This window comes from Sphaeramia orbicularis, chromosome 4 (assembly GCF_902148855.1).
Source record: "Sphaeramia orbicularis chromosome 4, fSphaOr1.1, whole genome shotgun sequence".
NCBI lineage: Eukaryota > Metazoa > Chordata > Actinopteri > Kurtiformes > Apogonidae > Sphaeramia > Sphaeramia orbicularis.
In genome coordinates, this window is record NC_043960.1 from 56,924,819 (window position 1) to 56,948,299 (window position 23,481).

At 39.1% G+C, this 23,481-nt stretch overlaps 1 protein-coding gene across 2 annotated transcripts in view; it reads right to left on the minus strand.

Moving 5' to 3' along the window:
* Nucleotides 1–16,333: 16,333 nt before the first annotated feature.
* The window catches only part of ppp1r2 (protein phosphatase 1, regulatory (inhibitor) subunit 2), a 33,804-nt gene continuing 26,656 nt past the window's right edge, over nucleotides 16,334–23,481 (minus strand). The window contains exons 5-7 of one of the 2 annotated variants that reach the window (XR_003935293.1): nucleotides 22,796–22,990; nucleotides 18,936–19,311; nucleotides 16,334–18,899 (exon numbers count right to left, since the gene is read on the minus strand). Coding sequence is in view for 1 of the 2 variants with exons in the window: in XM_030132945.1 (XP_029988805.1) it covers nucleotides 19,292–19,311; nucleotides 22,796–22,990 (215 nt within the window). In the remaining variant the exon portion in view is untranslated. Of the gene's footprint in view, nucleotides 19,312–22,795; nucleotides 22,991–23,481 lie in introns of both variants that reach the window. The other variant, XM_030132945.1, reaches the window with a different exon arrangement.

Here is a 23,481-nt window from a genome sequence, read left to right on the forward strand (position 1 = left end):
GAAGAAGAAGGAGCCAGTGGGAGAAGAGTTTTCCATCCGAGCCGAAGATCATCTATGAGAGCAGAGCACACACACGGACCCACGAACACAGCACACACACACACACACACACACACACACACACACACACACACACACACACACACGCACACACACACACACACACACACACACACACACACACACACACTGGGATTCACTGCATTTAATACACACAGTGTGTATGGAAGTCAATCTGTCTCATCACATTTTGAATTATAAAAGCCACTGAATTTCTAGCACTGAATTTTTTTTGCACTGAAATTAAGTATCTGATTTTTTTTTTGCACTGAAATTAAGTATCAGATTTTTTTTTTGCACTGAAATTATCTGAATTTTTTTTTTTGCACTGACATTAAGTATCTGATTTTTTATTTTTTTTTTGCACTGAAATTAAGTATCTGATTTTTTTTTTTTTTTTTTTTGCACTGAAATTAAGTATCTGATTTTTTTTTTTTTTTTTTGCACTGAAATTAAGTATCTGAATTGTTTTGCACTGAAATTAAGTATCTGAATTTTTTTGCACTGAAATTATCTGAATTTTTTTTTTTTTTGCACTGAAATTAAGTATCTGCAATTTTTTTGCACTGAAATTAAGTATCTGAAATTTTTTTTGCACTGAAATTAAGTATCTGAATTTTTTTTTTGTACTGAAATTAAGTATCTGAATTTTTTTGCACTGAAATTATCTGAATTTTTTTTTTTTTTTTTTTTGCACTGACATTAAGTATCTGAATTTTTTTGCACTGAAATTAAGTATCTGATTTTTTTAATTTTTTTGCACTGTAATTAAGTATCTGAATTTTTTTTTTTTTTTGCACTGAAATTATCTGAATTTTTTTGTTTTTTTTGCACTGACATTAAGTATCTGATTTTTTTTTTTCATTGAAATTAAGTATCTGAATTTTTTTTTGCACTGAAATTAAGTATCTGAATTTTTTTTTGCACTGAAATTATCTGAATTTTTTTTTTTTTGCACTGACATTAAGTATCTGAATTTTTTTTGCACTGAAATTAAGTATCTGATTTTTTTTTTTTTAACTGAAATTAAGTATCTGAATTTTTTTTTGCACTGAAATTAAGTATCTGAATTTTTTTTGCACTGAAATTATCTGAATTTTTTTTTTTTTTTGCACTGAAATTAAGTATCTGCAATTTTTTTGCACTGAAATTAAGTATCTGAAATTTTTTTGCACTGAAATTAAGTATCTGAATTTTTTTTTTGTACTGAAATTAAGTATCTGAATTTTTTTGCACTGAAATTATCTGAATTTTTTTTGTTTTTTTTGCACTGACATTAAGTATCTGATTTTTTTTTTTCATTGAAATTAAGTATCTGAATTTTTTTTTGCACTGAAATTAAGTATCTGAATTTTTTTTTGCACTGAAATTATCTGAATTTTTTTTTTTTTGCACTGACATTAAGTATCTGAATTTTTTTGCACTGAAATTAAGTATCTGATTTTTTTTTTTTTTAACTGAAATTAAGTATCTGAATTTTTTTTTGCACTGAAATTAAGTATCTGAATTTTTTTTGCACTGAAATTATCTGAATTTTTTTTTTTTTTTGCACTGAAATTAAGTATCTGCAATTTTTTTGCACTGAAATTAAGTATCTGAAATTTTTTTTGCACTGAAATTAAGTATCTGAATTTTTTTTTTGTACTGAAATTAAGTATCTGAATTTTTTTGCACTGAAATTATCTGAATTTTTTTTTTTTTTTTTGCACTGACATTAAGTATCTGAATTTTTTTGCACTGAAATTAAGTATCTGATTTTTTTTATTTTTTTGCACTGTAATTAAGTATCTGAATTTTTTTTTTTTGCACTGAAATTATCTGAATTTTTTTTGTTTTTTTTTGCACTGACATTAAGTATCTGATTTTTTTTTTTTTCATTGAAATTAAGTATCTGAATTTTTTTTTTGCACTGAAATTAAGTATCTGAATTTTTTTTTTGCACTGAAATTATCTGAATTTTTTTTTTTTGCACTGACATTAAGTATCTGAATTTTTTTTGCACTGAAATTAAGTATCTGATTTTTTTTTTTTTTTAACTGAAATTAAGTATCTGAATTTTTTTTTTGCACTGAAATTAAGTGTCTGAATTTTTTTTGCACTGAAATTATCTGAATTTTTTTTTTTTTTTTGCACTGAAATTAAGTATCTGCAATTTTTTTGCACTGAAATTAAGTATCTGAAATTTTTTTTGCACTGAAATTAAGTATCTGAATTTTTTTTTGTACTGAAATTAAGTATCTGAATTTTTTTGCACTGAAATTATCTGAATTTTTTTTTTTTTTTTGCACTGACATTAAGTATCTGAATTTTTTTGCACTGAAATTAAGTATCTGATTTTTTTTTATTTTTTTGCACTGTAATTAAGTATCTGAATTTTTTTTTTTTGCACTGAAATTATCTGAATTTTTTTGTTTTTTTTTGCACTGACATTAAGTATCTGATTTTTTTTTTTTCATTGAAATTAAGTATCTGAATTTTTTTTTTCACTGAAATTAAGTATCTGAATTTTTTTTTGCACTGAAATTATCTGAATTTTTTTTTTTTGCACTGACATTAAGTATCTGAATTTTTTTTGCACTGAAATTAAGTATCTGATTTTTTTTTTTTTTAACTGAAATTAAGTATCTGAATTTTTTTTTTTGCACTGAAATTAAGTATCTGAATTTTTTGTGCACTGAAATTATCTGAATTTTTTTTTTTTTTTTGCACTGAAATTAAGTATCTGCAATTTTTTTGCACTGAAATTAAGTATCTGAAATTTTTTTTGCACTGAAATTAAGTATCTGATTTTTTTTTTTTTTTTTTGCACTGAAATTAAGTATCTGAATTTTTTTTTGCACTGAAATTATCTGATTTTTTAACATTTTTGCACTGACATTAAGTATCTGAATGTTTTTTGCACTGAAATTAAGTATCTGAATTTTTTTCAGCATCACATGACCAACCTAATGTAACTTGATTGGCTGGCTGTTGGTTCGACTTGAGACAGAATCATTTGCTTGTCCTTATGTCCCGGATGTGTGATCTGAAGTTTTTGCGTCTGAATTTTTTGCATCTGAATTTTTTTATTCTAAATTTATGAACACAGTAAAACTGAGAGACAAAACATTCAGATACTTAATTTCAGTGCAAAAAAAATTCAGATACTTAATTTCAGTACAAAAAAAAAAAAAAAAAAATTCAGATACTTAATTTCAGTGCAAAAAAGAAAAAAAATTCAGATACTTAATTTCATTGCAAAAAAAAATTCAGATACTTAATTTCAGTGCAAAAAAAATTCAGATACTTAATTTCAGTCCAAAAAAAATTCAGATACTTAATTTCAGTCCAAAAAAAATTCAGATACTTAATTTCAGTGTGAAAAAAAAAAAAGTTCAGATCATTTCAGTGCAAAAAATCCCAGATACTTAATTTCAGTGCAAAAAAAAAAAAATCAGACACTTAATTTCAGTGCAAAACAATTCAGTGCTAGAAATTCAGTAGCTTTTATAATTCAGAATCTGATGAGACAGATTTACTTCCATAGAGCTGCTTTTAACAATACATTCCGTATTATACATGGTTTTTATCGTAGCTGTAGTGCTAGTGGTATGCTCTGTTTTAATAATGTTCGCTCTTATTATGAGATGTTATGGAAAACAATTTTGAATTTTATATGGCATTTAAGTCATTCTAGAAATCCATCCGTCCATTATCCACCGCTTATCCGGGGCCGGGTCGTGGGGGTAACAGTCTAAGCAGGGATGCCCAGACCTCCCTCTCCCCAGACTCCTCCTCCAGCTCTTCTGGGGGGACCCCGAGGCGTTCCCAGGCCAGCCCAGAGACATAGTCTCTCCAACGTGTCCTAGGTCTTCCCCGAGGCCTCCTCCTGGCGGGACGTACCCGGAACACCTCCCCAGGGAGGCGTCCAGGAGGCATCCGAAGCAGATGCCCGAGCCACCTCAGCTGGCCCCTCTGGATGTGGAGGAGCAGCGGCTCTACTCCGAGCTCTAGGAAATATTGTGGTTTTTACAATTGTTAACTCTGACTTTTATACAGATTCTACACTTGTTAAATACTGGCACCAGCATCTTTACACTTGTTATTGAAGATAGGGTGTGTGCATACATGTTGTTTGTACATTTATAACCCTTTTTATTATTATTTTTAAAGCTCATTATACTCTATGGACTGTAACTACTTACATGTCTGACACAAATAAATAAACTAATATTAACTCATTCATTTGTTGCCACTACTTATTAACCCTTTCATGCATGAATTATGAGAAACTTAGGCAAGATTTTTTTTTCTGAGTATTTTTATTCCTCTTCAGGCATGAAAAAAAACAATGTGATTGAATTTTTTAATGAATCTATTTTTCATGGAGTTACAAAAATGTCCACTCAGCTGGACACCATGTGTTTAATTTTAGAAGCAAAGAAACATGTATTTAAAATGCAATATCAGAAAGTGATAAACTGTGTGAAAACTATGAAATAAAAACATTTTTAATGCATTTTTAATTCTCACATTTTAACATACTCTAATACTAGTCATTACTCACTTCATGGAGATAATATGCAAAAAAAAACCTTTTTGTTTGGGGAAAAAAAAGATTAATTACAATCTAATAATAACAAGCAATTGATTTAGAGTCAAACATTTTACTGCAGATCAGGTTTATGAAGAACAGCAAAGTTTCAGTAATGGTCTGAATGTCAGTGTATGGGCTGATGCAGGAGCGTCCACTGTGTCGGCTGATATGAAACTGAGGCGAGGCAGGTTTATTCCTGTAGCACAGTTCATGTCCAAGACAATTCAAAGTGCTTTACATAAAATATTAAAAGCATTACAGCAGGGAAGCAATAACCCCCCCCCCCCCAAAAAAAAATCCAAAACAGATAAAAACTTTAACCCTTTCATGCATAAATTATGAGAACGTTAATCAAGGTTTTTTTTTTCTTTATTCCTCTTTAGACATTTAAAAAGCAATGAGAGTATTATTATTATTATTATTATGTTTTTAAAGAAGCTATTTTTCATGGAGTTGCAAAAATGTGCGTTTAATTTTTAAAGCAAGGAAACATGTATTTACTGATCTACTGTGTGAAAAGTATGAAATAAAAACATTAAATGCTGCTAATTTGATGTTTTCTCACATTTTAACATACACTACAAACAAAAAGTTATGGATATTTTGAATTTTTGGGTCTATTTTTTTTTTCAGTTGGGATTTTTGCACAATGCTTTTTACTTTTTTTGTGTGTGAATTGAAACACTTTTTTTTTTTTTTTTTAATGACCAAACATAGTTTTATTTACAAATGGCAAAAATGACACAAAAAAAAGCCAAAAAAAAAGCCAAAAAAAAAAAAAAAAAAGAAATATCCTTAACTTTTTGTTTGTAGAGAACTCCAATACTAGTCACTTTATGGTAATATGCTAAAAAAAAACAAACAAACAAACAAACAAACAAACAAAAAAAACTTTCGTTGTTAATTACAGTCTAATAACGATAACAAGGAATTGATTTACACTCAAACATGTTAGATTTAGTTTATCAAGAACAGCAAAGTTACAGTCATGTTTTCATTTGCAGTGTAATATGTACTGTGTTGGCTGATATGAAACTCAAATAACAAAACCCATGAATAAACAATAGAACAGCTGGAGAAGAGCTGTCCACTGGAGTGACCACTGTGCATGAAAGGGTTAAGCTTAAAAGAAACAGTGCAGATCTGAACTGATGAATAAAAACTCTATTCAAATGCAGCTGAGAAACTAAAACTATAAAATCCATCAGTATAAAAGAGAACAGCTGGAGAAGAACTGTCCACTATGCATGAAAGGGTTAAATACAGACTCACATCTGTTCATAAAATTCTGCTCTCCTCAGAATCAAAACTACCACATGTACAACCCGGGGTTTCCATTGGTCACATACTAGTGCTTTAAGAGCCAATCACAGGCCGTTTGTGCTGTGGGGGCGGACCTTTATAAAAGCAGCGGAAACTCAAGCAGAGGAAGCCCTCTGTCATCGACACGATCTTGGTTTTGGTTGACAGGCGCTTCCTGATCCTGTGGAATTACCGCAGACAGACAGACGGAGGGACTCCTCCTCCCCCTCCTCCTCCTCCCCCTCCTCCTCCTCCTCCTCCTCCTCCCCCTCCTCCTCCTCCCCCTCCTCCTCCTCCTCCTCCTCCTCCCCCTCCTCCTCCTCCTCCTCCTCCCTTCACTCCTTAGTTCCACTTTCTGCTGAACAGACCAAAGGTTGAGAACACACCGGTGGAATCATTCACCGACTGGACTCGACCGAATCAAACTCGATTTTCCGACTGAATCGAACACGGCTGTGGTCCTCTCTTCTGGACTTTCAGGCCAAACATGTCAGATGATCCTGTCACCACCACAGGTTCAGTCTGAGCCCACTGGACTGACTAAATGTCCTGTAGAACAGCGGCCCCTGGCGGCCAGAGACACAAGGACACCGGAAATGACGTCACCCAAACAGAGGTCCAGCTGGCAGTCAGACATCAGCTCTATCTAAAAGGAACGAAAAAAGAACTATAACATCCAAAAATGTACTTACGGATTTTGAACATGACATTTATCATTTAGAATTTATTGTTTTTCTGATCATTTTATTTGGAAAATTTCATATATACAAAAATAAATACACCAAAACACACCCAAAACTTTACAATCTTTCTGATGGAATTGGAAAAAATATATTAAATCATTAGAATTTATCTTTAAAAGAAAAAAAAAAAAAAAAAAAAAAAAAGCACTAGCACCCTGGCAGTTTATAAAGAATTATTTAACCCTTTCATGCATGAATTATGAAAAAAGGTATCCAGATTTTTTTTAGATTGATTTTACTACTCAAAATAAGGCAACAGTTGAAATGCATTTTTGAATTTTCTTTTAAAAAATATGGTTTTATTCAGAAGATATTTAGCCTTTTGAGACCCAGGAAAGTACAAGTTTTGGCTTTTTTTTCTTTAAATCATTGCCCATTTTGGAAACATCATGATGCAACATTTTTTGATGCATTTTAAAAAAAAAAAAAATATGTAATGTCCTTTGCAGTAAACATTTTTATTTTTGTTTTTTTATAAAGCTGTGAAACTCTTGTCCACAAACATGGACAGAAAACCCATAGCTGGGTCTTAGGAGGTTAACTTTATGATATCACAGTGCAGTCCAAATTCTAAAACTAAGGTGATCCTTTTTTCATTGTATTACTGTGGGTCTATACAAATTGCCACCATGTAGTTTGGAGAATATTGCCTTAATAACCCTTTGAAAAGTGAGCTTAAACTATGTGTCCAAATGTGGACGTCATGCATGAAAGGGTTCAAATAGACTGAACTCTCTGATGTATTTATTTATTATTTGTCTATTCTGCTTTATGTCTTTAAATCTATGCATTTTTTAAATTTATTTGTTCAAATGCTTTTTCTTTTGACATCTTGATGCTTGTTCAAAATGTATATGTCTTGTATACCTAAATATTTTCAATAGAAAAAAAATAAATAAAATTTGGAAATCAGCTCTATCTAAAAGAAATGAAAAAATAACTATAACATCTAAAAATGTGCTTGCGTATTTTGAACATGACATTTAGAATTTAGAATTTATTTTTATTCTGATCATTTTATTTGGAAAATCCACATACACAAAAGTAAATCTGCCAAAACACACCCGCATTTTAAAGTCTTTATGATGGAATTTGAAAAATATATAAAATCAATAGAATTAATACAGAATCCCTCCAATTCTATTTTGTCTCGATTTTCTGACGTAGAAGAAATGTGTAACTTTTGTCATTCTTGTTCTGAAACCACTCTACATCTATTCTTTCTGTGTGAACACTATTCTTCTAACTTCTGGACTAAAATTGAAAAATATATCATATCTAAAAGTAATGAAACAATAACTAACATTTCAAAATGTAATTACATATTTTGAGCATGACATTCGAAGTTTAGAATCTGTTGTAAATTTGATCATTTTATTTGGAAAATTTCATATATATTAAATCATTAGAATTTATCTTTAACAAAAAAAAAAAAAAAAAAAAAAAAAAAAAGCACTAGCACCGTGGCAATTTATAAAGAATTCTTTAAAATAGACTGAACTCTGATGTATTTATTTAGTTATTTTTGTTTGTCTATTCTGCTTTATGTCTTTAAATGTGTGCATTTTTAAAAAATGTATTTGTTCAAATGCTTTTTCTTTTGACATCTTGATGTTTGTTCAAAATGTATATGTCTTGTATACCTAAATATATTCAATAAAAAAAAAAAAAAAAATTAGACATCAGCTCTATCTAAAACGAATGAAAATATAGCTTTAACATCTCAAAATGTACTCACATATTTTGAACATGACATTCACAATTTAGAATTTATTGTTAATTTGATAATTCTATTTGGAAAATTTCACATACACAAAAGTAAATCTGCCAAAACACACCCACATTTGAAAGTCTTTATGATTGAATTTGAAAAATATATCAAATCAATGGAATTTATCTTTAAGAAAAAAAGCACAAACACTCTAGCAATTTATAAAGAATACTTTAAAATGGACTGAACCTACTCTGTGATGTATTTATTCATTTATTTTTCTTAGATCTGTATATTTTAAGTTTCTATTATTATTATTATTATTAATATTATTATTATTATTTTTATTATTATTATTATTATTATTATTATTATTATTATTATTATGTCTTTTCTTCTTTGTGTCTCTAAGTCTTTGCATTATTTTAATTTATTTGTTTAGATGCTTTTTCCTTTTGACATCTTGATGTTTGTTCAAAATTTCTCTGCTTTGTAAACCTATATATTTTCAATAAAGTTGGGGAAAAAAATTTGGACATCAGCTCAAACCTTATTGCATGTAAATGTAATAAAAACAGACTTATAACATCTGAAAGTCTACTTCTATAATTTGATCATGAATCTGATGATTTTATTGTTAAATTCCACAGATATTCAAGTTAATTTACTCAAACACTTTAACATCTTTAGGATTGAATTCCAAAAATACATCCACTCACTAGAACAAGCACAAAAGCCCTGACAATTTAAAAACAACTGTTCCAAATGGACTGAATTTACTCTGTTGTATTTTCTTTCCTCTACATCTTTAATAGTTCATTCTATTTTTTTCTTTTTTGTGTCTGTAAACATTTGCATTATGTTAATTTATCTGTTTGGATGATCTTCCTTTTTGACATCTTGATATTTGTATAAAACTATCAGTGTTTTGTGTGCATCTATATATCTTCAATAAAGATTTATTTGGGGGAAAAAAAGCATAAAAAACATTAAATAATAACAATAATCAGCCACCAGGTCCACAGTTCTGCACTTCTTTGACTGACTGTGGTTCCTCTAACATGAACTGGAGAAGGTTATTTGAACAAAACCAGTAAACATCTGAATATCTGAGAACTCCATGTGAACGTTCTAATAACCCTTTCATGCTCTTCATTGATCTAATCCACAGGCGTCAAACTCCGGTCCTCGAGGGCCAGTATCCTGCTTGTTTTAGATATTTCCCTCTTCCAGCCACTCCTGGTTCAATTAACGATCAGCTCATTATCCAGTTCTGCAGAAGCCTGACAATGATGTCATGGCTTCCAGGTGTGACGGAAGAGGGAAATATCCAAAACGGGTCAGCAACCCTGGTCCTAGAGAACCACTATCCTGCATGTTTTAGATGTTTCCGTCGTCCAACACACCTGATGGTCGTTACCGGGCTTCTGCAGAGCTTGATGATAGGCTTATGATTTGAATCAGGTGTGCTGGAAGAGGGAAACATCTAAAACATGCAGGATACTGGCCCTCGAGGACTGGAGTTTGACACCCCTGATCTAATCCTACTGATGGTAAACATATTGATAAGGCCCAGTTCTGCAGATCCATAACATCAGCGTGTGAGCTCCAGTCTTCCAGTCGTATCATCCACCTCATGGTTCAACCTGGACACATCAGCAGTGAAGGAGTCATCAGGTCAGGTGTTCCAGCTCTTATCTTCAGACGACCCAGTGGGAGGTGATCACCCCCCCCCACCCCCTTGGTGTTAAACCTTCTCACTGTCATGGTGGCAGCCCATGCCCTGTGAGTGGGTTGAACCTGTGTCCTTTGTTCTCAGGCTCTGGGCCTGGTTCTGGGTTGGAGTGACAGGGGGAGCATGGGTTTGGGCCTGCTAGCTTAGCTGGTCTAGTTTTGTTTGTTTCTATTAATCGTATTTTCATTTCATACTTACTATTTTTGCATCCTCAGAAATAGTTCCACATGGGCCCACAGGTCAAAACACATTTTTCATAGCTTAGTCTGGTTCTTTTGTTGCCTAACTGTTTGGTGCTCACTCCATGCTCTCTCCACCTCATCACCAGATCCCAGGCCTGACAAACAGGAAGAGGGAGGTTCCCAAACTTTTTATAGTAGAGGGCATCAGGAACCATGCCGGCGGCCATCAGAGGGGAGTTTAGTGAGTTGGCCAGTAGTTAACCTTTAAAATACTCTAAACCAGGTTTAAACTGTTAGAGACTTTTTGGGGAAGTATTAAATAAAAGTAGTGAAATGAGGTTTAGGTAAAGGTATCAGTATTATTCCAGTAAGTGTTAACTGAAAGGTAAATTGAACATTTGTGATTGGTTTGTTCATGTGGGAGGGGCAACGGCTATAAAAAGCCTGGAGCAGAAGCTCCTCGAGGAGAAGTGTGGCTCTGCTGGAGTGAAGCAGGCCGCTGAAGCTGGTGTCCCTTAGCCATGGGCTGAGCTGTAGTTTCTGTTGTTGAAGACTAATTTTCCTTATGTTTTGGCAAGCTGTTTCCCATCAGTTAGTTTAGTTTTTTGTTTTCTTTTTGTTTAGTTTTTTTTTCACTAACACAGCTCAATTGGTGATGATATCAGGGCAAACACTGTAAATAAATCATACTGCGGTGAAGATCATTCCAGCCTCCTGGTGTGTTTCCTCCTCCACATGGTCAACCATCACACTCACTATTTTTCTTTGATCAATTAAATTCTTTCCTTTCTCGGGTGATTCGACTAAAGTCAGTGACGTTGATCCGTTCACTCTAAAACTGTATTGATTGTCATGTAACAGATAATAATAATAATAATAATAATAACAATGGATTGGATTTCTATAGCGCTTTTCTAGACACCCAAACACATACATTATTGTTACATTATTATTATTACATTATTGACCCATTATTCATTCGCTCTCACATCCTCCCTCTGGTGGTGGTAAACTACATCTGTATCCACAGCTGCCCTGGGGCAGACTGACAGAAGCGTGGCTGCCAACTTGTGCCTACGGCCCCTCCGACCACCACCAAACATTCCTACACCAGTGTGGGTGGCACTGGAGGCAGGGAGAGTGAAGTGTCTTGCCCAAGGACACAACGGACTGACTAGGACAGAGCAGGATTCAAACCGCCAACCCTTCGGTTATTGGACAACCTGCTCTACCACCTGAGCCACAGCCGCCCCGGTGATGTTAGTCAGTACATGTATCCAGTCTGTCATTGTAAAGGTTTAGCAGAACCTTTGAGAACTGTACTGATGGACCAGGCCTTTAGTTGGACTGATGTTTCAAACACACTTTGATGTAAATCAGACTGAAACTCACCTTCTGTTCATTGGTCAGATCTTCATATAGGACATTAGGACCAGACAGACGCAGCCTTTAAAGGGTTCATATTTATCTAAACCCACTTTTATTACTCTGTGGTTCATTTCTTTGTGTATTTGGACTCTAATACAGGGGTGTCAAACTCATTTTAGTTTACATTTACATTTATGCATTTGGCAGACACTTTTTTCCAAAGCGACTTACAGGAGAAAACCAATCAAATCACTCAATCAATCAAATTTTATTTATATAGCGCCAGATCACAACAAAAGTTATCTCATGACACTTTATATATAGAGTTGGTCAAAACCAGACTCTTCAAGGGCCACATTCAGCCTAATATGATGTGAAGTGGGCCAGTAAAATAATAGCAATGAAAAACAGTTAAATTACATTATGAAAGTGTTTACATCTACAAAGCTTCCTTAAAAATGTGAATAACATGAACCTGAAATGTCTCAAGAAATGTAAGTGCAATTTTAACAATATTATGCCTCAGTTTATCATTCAGATGTTTGCATTATTACAACATAGTGGCTCTAAAAATACACTAAACATGTAGTAACAGGCAGAATATTGGTCAAATTACATTTACTTAGGACATTTCATTTTGTTTGATATTTGTTCAATTTATTCACATTTTTGGGTAAAGGATAGTAACTAAATGTAAACAATTTTATGTAATTTTATGTTTTTATTCTAAAAGAGAAAAATTTGGAGTTGTCATGATGGGTTGTTATGACGGTATTGCACTTAAGATCAAATTTGTCTGTGGAACCTGAACTAAAATGATTTTGACAAACGTGATTGTTAATATCTTCAGTGTAATATTTTGCATTTCACAAATTCATCCCAGGGGCTGGACTGGAACCTTTGGTGGGCCAGTTTTGGCCCACGGGCTGTATGTTTGACACCTGTGCCCTAACAGTTCAGACAGTTTGAATTTGAACCCTCCATCTGCTGCAAAACTATCTTTAGATTCATTTGGACAAAAATCCAGTGGATTTCTACAACTTGGTTGAATTCCTTCTTTATTTGTTCCATCTATAACTAGTAAAGCACTCAGAACGCAGACCTGCACCAAGGGTCCCACAGGAGACCAGGACATGTCCCATAGGAGACCAGGACATGTCCCACAGGAGACCAGGACATGTCCCATAGGAGACCAGGACATGTCCCACAGGAGACCAGGACATGTCCCACAGGAGACCAGGACATGTCCCTAAGAAGACCAGGACATGTCCCACAGGAGACCAGGACATGTCCCACAGGAGACCATGACATGTCCCACAGGAGACCAGGACATGTCCCATAGGAGACCAGGACATGTCCCACAGGAGACCATGACATGTCCCACAGGAGACCAGGACATGTCCCACAGAAGACCAGAACATGTCCCACAGGAGACCAGGACATGTCCCACAGGAGACCAGGACATGTCCCATAGGAGACCAGGACATGTCCCACAGGAGACCAGGACATGTCCCACAGACGACCAGGACATGTCCCATAGGAGACCAGGACATGTCCCACAGGAGACCAGGACATGTCCCACAGACGACCAGGACATGTCCCATAGGAGACCAGGACATGTCCCATAGGAGACCATGACATGTCCCACAGGAGACCAGGACATGTCCCACAGGAGACCATGACATGTCCCACAGGAGACCAGGACATGTCCCATAGGAGACCAGGACATGTCCCACAGGAGACCAGGACATGTCCCATAGGAGACCAGGACATGTCCCACAGAAGACCAGAACATGTCCCACAGAAGACCAGGACATGTCCCTAAGAAGACCAGGACATGTCCCTAAGAAGACCAGAACATGTCCCACAGAAGACCAGGACATGTCCCAAAGGAGACCAGAACATGTCCTATAGAAGACCAGGACATGCCCCAAAGAAGACCAGGACATGTCCCATAGAAGACCAGAACATGTCCTATAGAAGACCAGGACATGCCCCAAAGAAGACCAGGACATGTCCCACAGGAGACCAGGACATGTCCCACAGGAGACCAGAACATGTCCCACAGGAGACCAGGACATGTCCCATAGGAGACCATGACATGTCCCACAGGAGACCAGGACATGTCCCACAGGAGACCATGACATGTCCCACAGGAGACCAGGACATGTCCCACAGGAGACCAGGACATGTCCCATAGGAGACCATGACATGTCCCACAGGAGACCAGGACATGTCCCATAGGAGACCAGGACATGTCCCATAGGAGACCAGGACATGTCCCATAGGAGACCAGAACATGTCCCACAGACGACCAGGACATGTCCCATAGGAGACCAGGACATGTCCCATAGGAGACCAGAACATGTCCCACAGAAGACCAGAACATGTCCCACAGAAGACCAGGACATGTCCCTAAGAAGACCAGGACATGTCCCACAGACGACCAGGACATGTCCCATAGGAGACCAGGACATGTCCCATAGGAGACCAGAACATGTCCCACAGAAGACCAGAACATGTCCCACAGAAGACCAGGACATGTCCCTAAGAAGACCAGGACATGTCCCTAAGAAGACCAGAACATGTCCCACAGAAGACCAGGACATGTCCCTAAGAAGACCAGAACATGTCCCACAGAAGACCAGGACATGTCCCAAAGGAGACCAGAACATGTCCTATAGAAGACCAGGACATGCCCCAAAGAAGACCAGGACATGTCCCAAAGAAGACCAGGACATGTCCCATAGAAGACCAGAACATGTCCTATAGAAGACCAGGACATGCCCCAAAGAAGACCAGGACATGTCCCACAGGAGACCAGGACATGTCCCACAGGAGACCAGAACATGTCCCACAGGAGACCAGGACATGTCCCATAGGAGACCATGACATGTCCCACAGGAGACCAGGACATGTCCCACAGGAGACCATGACATGTCCCACAGGAGACCAGGACATGTCCCATAGGAGACCAGGACATGTCCCATAGGAGACCATGACATGTCCCACAGGAGACCAGGACATGTCCCACAGACGACCAGGACATGTCCCATAGGAGACCAGGACATGTCCCATAGGAGACCAGGACATGTCCCATAGGAGACCAGAACATGTCCCACAGACGACCAGGACATGTCCCATAGGAGACCAGGACATGTCCCATAGGAGACCAGAACATGTCCCACAGAAGACCAGAACATGTCCCACAGAAGACCAGGACATGTCCCTAAGAAGACCAGGACATGTCCCACAGACGACCAGGACATGTCCCATAGGAGACCAGGACATGTCCCATAGGAGACCAGAACATGTCCCACAGAAGACCAGAACATGTCCCACAGAAGACCAGGACATGTCCCTAAGAAGACCAGGACATGTCCCTAAGAAGACCAGAACATGTCCCACAGAAGACCAGGACATGTCCCAAAGGAGACCAGAACATGTCCTATAGAAGACCAGGACATGCCCCAAAGAAGACCAGGACATGTCCCAAAGAAGACCAGGACATGTCCCATAGAAGACCAGAACATGTCCTATAGAAGACCAGGACATGCCCCAAAGAAGACCAGGACATGTCCCACAGGAGACCAGGACATGTCCCACAGGAGACCAGAACATGTCCCACAGGAGACCAGGACATGTCCGATGGGAGACCAGAACATGTCCTATAGAAGACCAGGACATGCCCCAAAGAAGACCAGGACATGTCCCATAGAAGACCAGAACATGTCCTATAGAAGACCAGGACATGCCCCAAAGAAGACCAGGACATGTCCCACAGGAGACCAGGACATGTCCCACAGGAGACCAGAACATGTCCCACAGGAGACCTGGACATGTCCGATGGGAGACCAGAACATGTCCTATAGAAGACCAGGACATGCCCCAAAGAAGACCAGGACATGTGCCACAGGAGACCAGGACATGTCCCACAGGAGACCAGGACATGTCCCTAAGAAGACCAGAACATGTCCCACAGAAGACCAGGACATGTCCCATAGGAGGCCAGGACATGTCCTATAGAAGACCAGAACATGTCCTATAGAAGACCAGGACATGCCCCAAAGAAGACCAGGACATGTCCCACAGGAGACCAGGACATGTCCCACAGGAGACCAGAACATGTCCCACAGGAGACCAGGACATGTCCGATGGGAGACCAGAACATGTCCTATAGAAGACCAGGACATGCCCCAAAGAAGACCAGGACATGTGCCACAGGAGACCAGGACATGTGCCACAGGAGACCAGGACATGTCCCACAGGAGACCAGGACATGTCCCACAGGAGACCAGAACATGTCCTATAGGAGACCAGGACATGTCCCACAGGTGACCAGGACATGTCCTATAGGAGACCAGGACATGTCCCACAGGAGACCAGGACATGTCCCACAGGAGACCAGGACATGTCCCACAGGAGACCAGGACATGTCCTATAGGAGACCAGGACATGTCCCACAGGAGACCAGGACATGTCCCACAGGAGACCAGAACATGTCCTATAGGAGACCAGGACATGTCCCACAGGAGACCAGGACATGTCCCACAGGAGACCAGAACATGTCCTATAGGAGACCAGGACATGTCCCACAGGAGATCAGGACAGGTCCTTAGATCCATAAAGAACAAAAGCCACAACACCAACAAGTTCCTAAGAAGTTGGTTTATTGACGGGAGACAAAAACAAAGGAGGAAACAGTGACAATTAGGAACATGCAGACCTGAAATACAAAAACAAACATCCATTAAAAACCCACTATATTCTAGACAGTGCAGAGTGTGGACACTATCATCTTTAGAAAACAAATTAAAGTCAATCCAAAGTGGTGCAAAAAAAGGAGGAGCAGGTGAGTGGACATAAGACAGAAAACAGGAGCAGAGCCTGTGGGTCAAACACAGAATAGGCACATTAGACAGATCAGGTGATCACCTGGAGGTGGTCACGTCAGTCAGGTTTGGACACGCTGGTCCTTCAGCTCTACACAGATCAGCTGATTCTCAGTAGATGCAGCTCCATCTCTGCTCTCATCTTTTCTCTGTTTACAAATTCACCGACTCAAACAGAGGACAATACAGTCAAAAAAGGGATGTTCTAAAAGGAGAGGATGCATTAGCTCTTATGATAAACACACATGTAGTTCCACTCCATGTACATTAAACTGTGTGTGCACTGGACTTTAGTTCAAGCAGGAGGCTTCAGAAGCTCTGCTGGTTTCATGAAAAGGATGAAAACTGTCCAAACTCCAATGAAAACAAGTGCAAAGGGAAGTTTTCAGAGTCCTACTGTTGGTACTGGATTTGTCTGTGTCCCCTTAAGATGAAGCTCAACACGTCCAATCACAGTTAAAGGGGCGGGACAAACAGGAGGCCAGGAGGGGTTCTGGTTTCAGTCCACTGTCCTCTGGGGGGTCTGGTTTCAGTCCACTGTCCTCTGAGGGGTTCTGGTTTCAGTCCACTGTCCTCTGGGGGGTCTGGTTTCAGTCCACTGTCCTCTGAGGGGTTCTGGTTTCAGCCCACTGTCCTCTGGGGGGTCTGGTTTCAGTCCACTGTCCTCTGAGGGGTTCTGGTTTCAGTCCACTGTCCTCTGGGGGGTCTGGTTTCAGTCCACTGTCCTCTGAGGGGTTCTGGTTTCAGTCCACTGTCCTCTGGGGGGTCTGGTTTCAGCCCACTGTCCTCTGGGGGGTCTGGTTTCAGTCCACTGTCCTCTGAGGGGTTCTGGTTTCAGCCCACTGTCCTCTGGGGGGTCTGGTTTCAGTCCACTGTCCTCTGGGGGGTCTGGTTTCAGTCCACTGTCCTCTGAGGGGTTCTGGTTTCAGCCCACTGTCCTCTGGGGGGTCTGGTTTCAGTCCACTGTCCTCTGAGGGGTTCTGGTTTCAGTCCACTGTCCTCTGGGGGGTCTGGTTTAAGTCCACTGTCCTCTGGGGGGTCTGGTTTCAGTCCACTGTCCTCTGAGGGGTTCTGGTTTCAGCCCACTGTCCTCTGGGGGGTCTGGTTTAAGTCCACTGTCCTCTGGAGGGTCTGGTTTCAGCCCACTGTCCTCTGGGGGGTCTGGTTTCAGTCCACTGTCCTCTGAGGGGTTCTGGTTTCAGCCCACTGTCCTCTGGAGGGTCTGGTTTCAGCCCACTGTCCTCTGGGGGGTCTAGTTTCAGTCCACTGTCCTCTGGGGGGTCTGGTTTAAGTCCACTGTCCTCTGGAGGGTCTGGTTTAAGTCCACTGTCCTCTGGAGGGTCTGGTTTCAGTCCACTGTCCTCTGGGGGGTCTAGTTTCAGTCCACTGTCCTCTGGAGGGTCTGGTTTCAGTCCACTGTCCGTCCTCAGGCTGGAGCTCCAACCTCTAACCCTCCACCCATGTCCATAGGTCTCAGTGGTCTCCTCCACTGTCCACACCCACAGCTCTGGGACCCTCCCACCCTCTGACATCACATGACGTTATAGTATCGTCAAAGGACAGACACGTCTTTAAAGAATTTACTGAGGAATTCTGAGGAAGCACTACAGTCATGAGAAGGTCCATCAGTCCCAGTTCACACTGGTTTGAGTGGTTTCTATCTCAGAGAGTCAGGGTTAGGGGCGGGACATTAGGGTTAGAGGTCAAGGGTCAGGGGTCAGGGTTAGGGTTCAGGGTTTAGGATTAGGGATGGGGGTCAGAGGTCAGGACATGAGAGCTGATACAGACGTGTTCTCCATAGGACAGGCTCCTTTTCATCAGTAGAACATGATATATTTGAGCGTCGGATCTTTAAAAACTCAAAAGACCATTATCATCCCCTTCATTATGCAAATTCTGAGGTTCATGTGTAACATCAGGATTTTTCAAAAGGAGATGGTACTTGATTGTAAGAAGAAAAACTAAATGAGTCAATCAAAGCAGAGTTGGATGTAAAGTACGACCCCACATCAGGTTTCATTCACGTCCCAATAAGTTGCTTATTCTTTGTCAAATGTCAGGTTAACTTTGAAGTGTTTGTGTCAGATTTAGACTCCGTTAGATAATAAGCCTTCTACTACGGTGACGACCCTAAAAAAAAAAAAACATCCCCCCGATGGCACTGAATGACCAGGTGAATCAAATAAGGCTGGGAATAAAAAACATTAACTGACGCCGAGAGAAAGGTACATGAGGTGAAAAGGAAATGGGACAGAACAGAGGCCAGTGTGGTTTATTGGCTGTGTCAACGTAGCGGTGGGCGGGGCTTCCTCCCCTGGTTTCCTTCAGACCTGGCGTACCGGCTCTGATACCAGTAGACGGCAGACCTGCTTATCCAACCGGTGTCCTCCATTCAGGGTCAAAGTCACATGTCCTTCAGTGTAACACCAGTCCAGGAGAAGTGGGAGGGGCGGTGGGAGGGGCAGGTGCTTAGCAACAGGACCGGAGGGACCAAGGGTTTGGACTCAGTGTTCTGCTGATTTGGAGAGTTCCAGTGTTTTAGGTGTTGATATTGCACAGTTCTGGGGGGGTTTGGAGACACGGGGGGGTCAGGAGGTCGTTAACTGCTGAAGGTCGTTAGTTGATGGGTGAGGTGGCGTCTGCTGTACGGCCCACTTTGAAAACACAGCAGTGGCGTCTGTCATCTGTGTGGATGTTGGAGCGGCAGGTGGAGAGTCCTCACCTACGAGTCCAGAGCATCAGCTGGAACACAAACACACACAAGAACCAGAAAGAACACTGCACGTCAGAAAGAACACTGCACGTCAGAAAGAACACTGCACGTCAGAAAGAACACTGCACATTAGAAAATGAACTACTAACAATTACAAACTATCACTATGGAAGTAAATCTGTCTCATCAGATTTTGAAATATAAAACCCACTGAATTTCTAGCACTGAATTTTTTTGCACTGAAATTAAGTATCTGAATTTTTTGTCTCTGAATTCACCTATGTTCATAAATTTAGAATAAAGCAATTGAGATGCAAAAAATTCAGAAGCAAAAAATTGAGATGCAAAAAATTCAGAAGCAAAAAATTGAGATGCAAAAAATTCAGAAGCAAAAAATTCAGCTGCAAAAAGTTCAGATGCAAAAAATTCAGCTGCAAAAAAATCAGCTGCAAAAAATTCAGATGCAAAAAGTTCAGCTGCAAAAAAAATCAGATGCAAAAAGTTCAGCTGCAAAAAAAATCAGATGCAAAAAGTTCAGCTGCAAAAAATTCAGATGCAAAAAGTTCAGCTGCAAAAAATTCAGATCACACATCTGCACTGATCGTCCTCCTGCATCTGCGTCGCTTGACCAACCTAATGTAACTCAATTGGGTGGCTGTCGGTTTGACTTCAGACAGAATCGATTGCTTATCCTTGGTGTCCCGGCTGTGAACTCCTGTCAGCTCAGTTTCCACATTTAGACCAATATGAGCTGAACCGGGCCGGACCAGGACGATAATAATATGATAATATATTCATGATGTCAACTCAAACTCCTTTTCTCTGTGTTTTAGAGTGAACAAAGTACAATTATTTTATTAACATTACATTAGGAACTAGAAGCACTCGGAGAGCGCAGACCTCCGCCAAGGCTGATCAGTGGCCCCCCCTGTGGGCCCCCCCCATCCCCGATCACCACCAAAATTTAATCATTTCTTCCTTATCCCATTTCCAACAAACCCTGAAAATTTCATCCAAATCTGTCCATAACTTTTTGAGTTATGTTGCACACTAACGGACAGACAAACAAACAAACAAACAAACAGACAAACAAACAAACCAACCCTGGCAAAAACATAACCTCCTTGGCGGAGGTAAAAAATAGGACCAATGGCCCTGTAGCTTACCGGCCAAATTTAAAGCTTTGGGAAATGTATCCAGATGCCATTTATTCTCACCCAGTTCTGTGTATTTATTCTATTACAGAAATAGTCCATGTTTTGGTCATATTCCAATCAGATCTGTAAAAAATTAAAATTCCAACTTGATATCATTGATACTGATTTATTGTATCAATCCACTTCCTATCTCTTATGATGAGGAAATTTTTCAAAGTCGCACCAAATCCAGAATCAGATCTGGATCCAAATAATTTCACTAACTTTTGTTGACATCATCATACAGAAGCTGTATACCAAGTTTGAAGTCACTCAGAACTGGAGTTTTGGAGAAAAAGGCAATTGAAAGTTTTTCCCCATAACAGCCCATGTGAAATTTTCCATAAGTTCCCAGATCCAGAAGAAGATCCTGATCAGCATGTGGCCATTATGTTTGGGTCATCTCCCCATCAGGGCTGGACTGTAGAAATTTCAGCTTGATATCATTTATATTTACTGAGTTATTGCATCCATCCACTTCCTATCTGTTATAATGGGGAAATTTTTCAAAGCCGCACCAAATCCAGAATCAGATCCGGATCCAAATAATTTCACTAACTTTTGTTGACATCATCATAAAAAAGCTGTATACCAAGTTTGAAGTCAATCGGAATTGTAGTTTTGGAGAGGAAGACGACTGAAATTTTTGTAATGGATGACAGATGACAGACGCCGCCGCCGCTGGACGCCACATGACGACAACAGCTTACAGCCTGTTGGCCGGTAAGCTAAAAACCCTTAGAAACATTAATGAAATGATGTTAAAACTGTATTTGTACGTTGTCTGATATGTTGTCAATTCAAACACTGTCATGGAACTTTCCTTTTTGACCCTAACAGATATAAAAGTGCTGTCATTATTTCTAGACTGTTATGGTCGTATTAGACTGGTTCAGCTACAGGTCAGACTGGTCTGAATGTGGAACCTGAACTAAAACCACTGGAACGTCTTTGACTGATAATATGTTCAGGGTCATATTTGACACATTCATGCCGTGGCCCAGACTGGAGCCTTTGATGGGCCGGTTTTGGCCCACGGGCTGGATGTTTGACCCCTGTGGTGGTCACTGTCACTGACCAGCCCATGTCCTCCAAAGACTGCTTCAGGTCAAAACATCCACATGCTCTAAGTTCTAACAGGTGTGTAACAGACTTTATTCTTATGGTCTTTCTCTTTATTCGTTGTCCACACCACTTGTCTTCTAACTTTGGGTTTCAACAAAAATAAACACCAAACCTGTTTTTACCACAGAGTGAACCATTTGACTGACAGGAGTCATTTGAACTCAGAGGAAAATGACAGATAAACATCAGATATTCCAGTTCCTGCTCAAAAATGTTCAGTTCACTGTCGTTAAATGTTTAGGAGAAACAACACACTGAGGTGATCCAGTTACAGACACGACATGAGCACATCTACACTAAGCACATACACAGGAGCACAGGTGACAGTTATCTGACGCAGTGGTAGGTGGTTTCAACCAGGGGAGTAAGAAAATATCGGTATCGCAATGTACCGTGATATTTCACTTAATGATACTGTATCGATATTAAAAAGTACTGTATCAATATTTTTAGGTATTTATTGAAATGCAGATATGGCAGAGGTTCATTTTTGTTTTTTGATTATCAAGATCTTTTATTTCTATATTCACATGGGTATTTTCTTCTGTTGTTTGTATACTGCAAAAGTGCTACTGTGATATTGCAGGTCATAAATGTAGTTTTTTGAAATTGATAACACTGTTTTGTTAAATAATGGATAATTGAAGTATTCTAAAAGCACTTTTTACTGTCTGAAAGAGGAAAATGTTTGATTTTTTTAATTGGGAATGCACAAAAATAATGTTCTGATGTTGGATGATTCAGGGAATGTACACTATGTATTCTTTTCGCAATAGAATACGAACATGTAAGCAGGATCTTAAACTGTATGTCTGTAAAACATTATTTATTTATTTATTTATGTCTTTTTTGTACTGGTAAAGAAGCATGTTAAAACTTTATTTATCTAAATGCTGCTCTATAAGTTTTCCCAGGAAATAATCTTTGAAAAAAAAGAAACAAAACAAAAAATATCGCCCTGTTAACAGTATCGTGACATATTGCGATATATTGTATTGTGATCCTTGTATTGTGATTTGTATTGTATCACCAGATTCTTGCCAATACACACCCCTAGTTTCAACGACATTAACACATCAGTGAGCACATCAAGTCCACCACTACACCCCCACACTGGAAAAAGTCTAAGTCCTGTACCCAGACACCAGGAGGGACCCGGTCCTGGTCCTGGTCCTGGTTTCAGTCTGCTTACCTTCCTGTGGCGGGTCCACGCTGATCTCCTCCGTCTCCTCTGCGTCTCCCCTGGCCTCCTCTGTGTCATCCCTCATCTCTTCATCTGCATCGTCTTCATCTTCGAGCTCACTGGCGATGAGCTGTCGGGCCAGTTTGATGTTCAGACCCTCGTTGTAGTGCATCTTCCTCATCATCTGAAAATGCTTCTTTTTGGCTACAGAGGAATTCAAAACAGCCTTTAGTTCCATGTACAAAACCAGCCCCGTTTACAACAGCAGGAGAAAGAGTAACAACATGAACAAAAGGCTGGAGGCAACGACTGCACTGTGGAGAGAAGGAACAACAACACAGGGATCTGAACTGGAAACAGGATACATACTCGTATAACACACGCACATAAGTGGACACACATGGGGACTAGGGGTGTTCAAAAGAAAAAAAAAAAAGGTTTATTAAAATACAAATTAAAAAAAGAGTGCTTATTTAAGACAAAATCCGTACATTTATGAGGTGAATCATCCAGTACTGCTCTGGTACACTGGTTTATGTAGTTAAAGTCAAAGACTAACTGACCTACTGTAGTTTTCACTGTTTTGGTTCGTGTCCTATCCCGACATATCCTGGGGTGTACAAACACATCTGTGATGTTGGTTTAAATATATCAGATGGATGATACTGACAGTGACAGTGTCGACAGTCAAACAG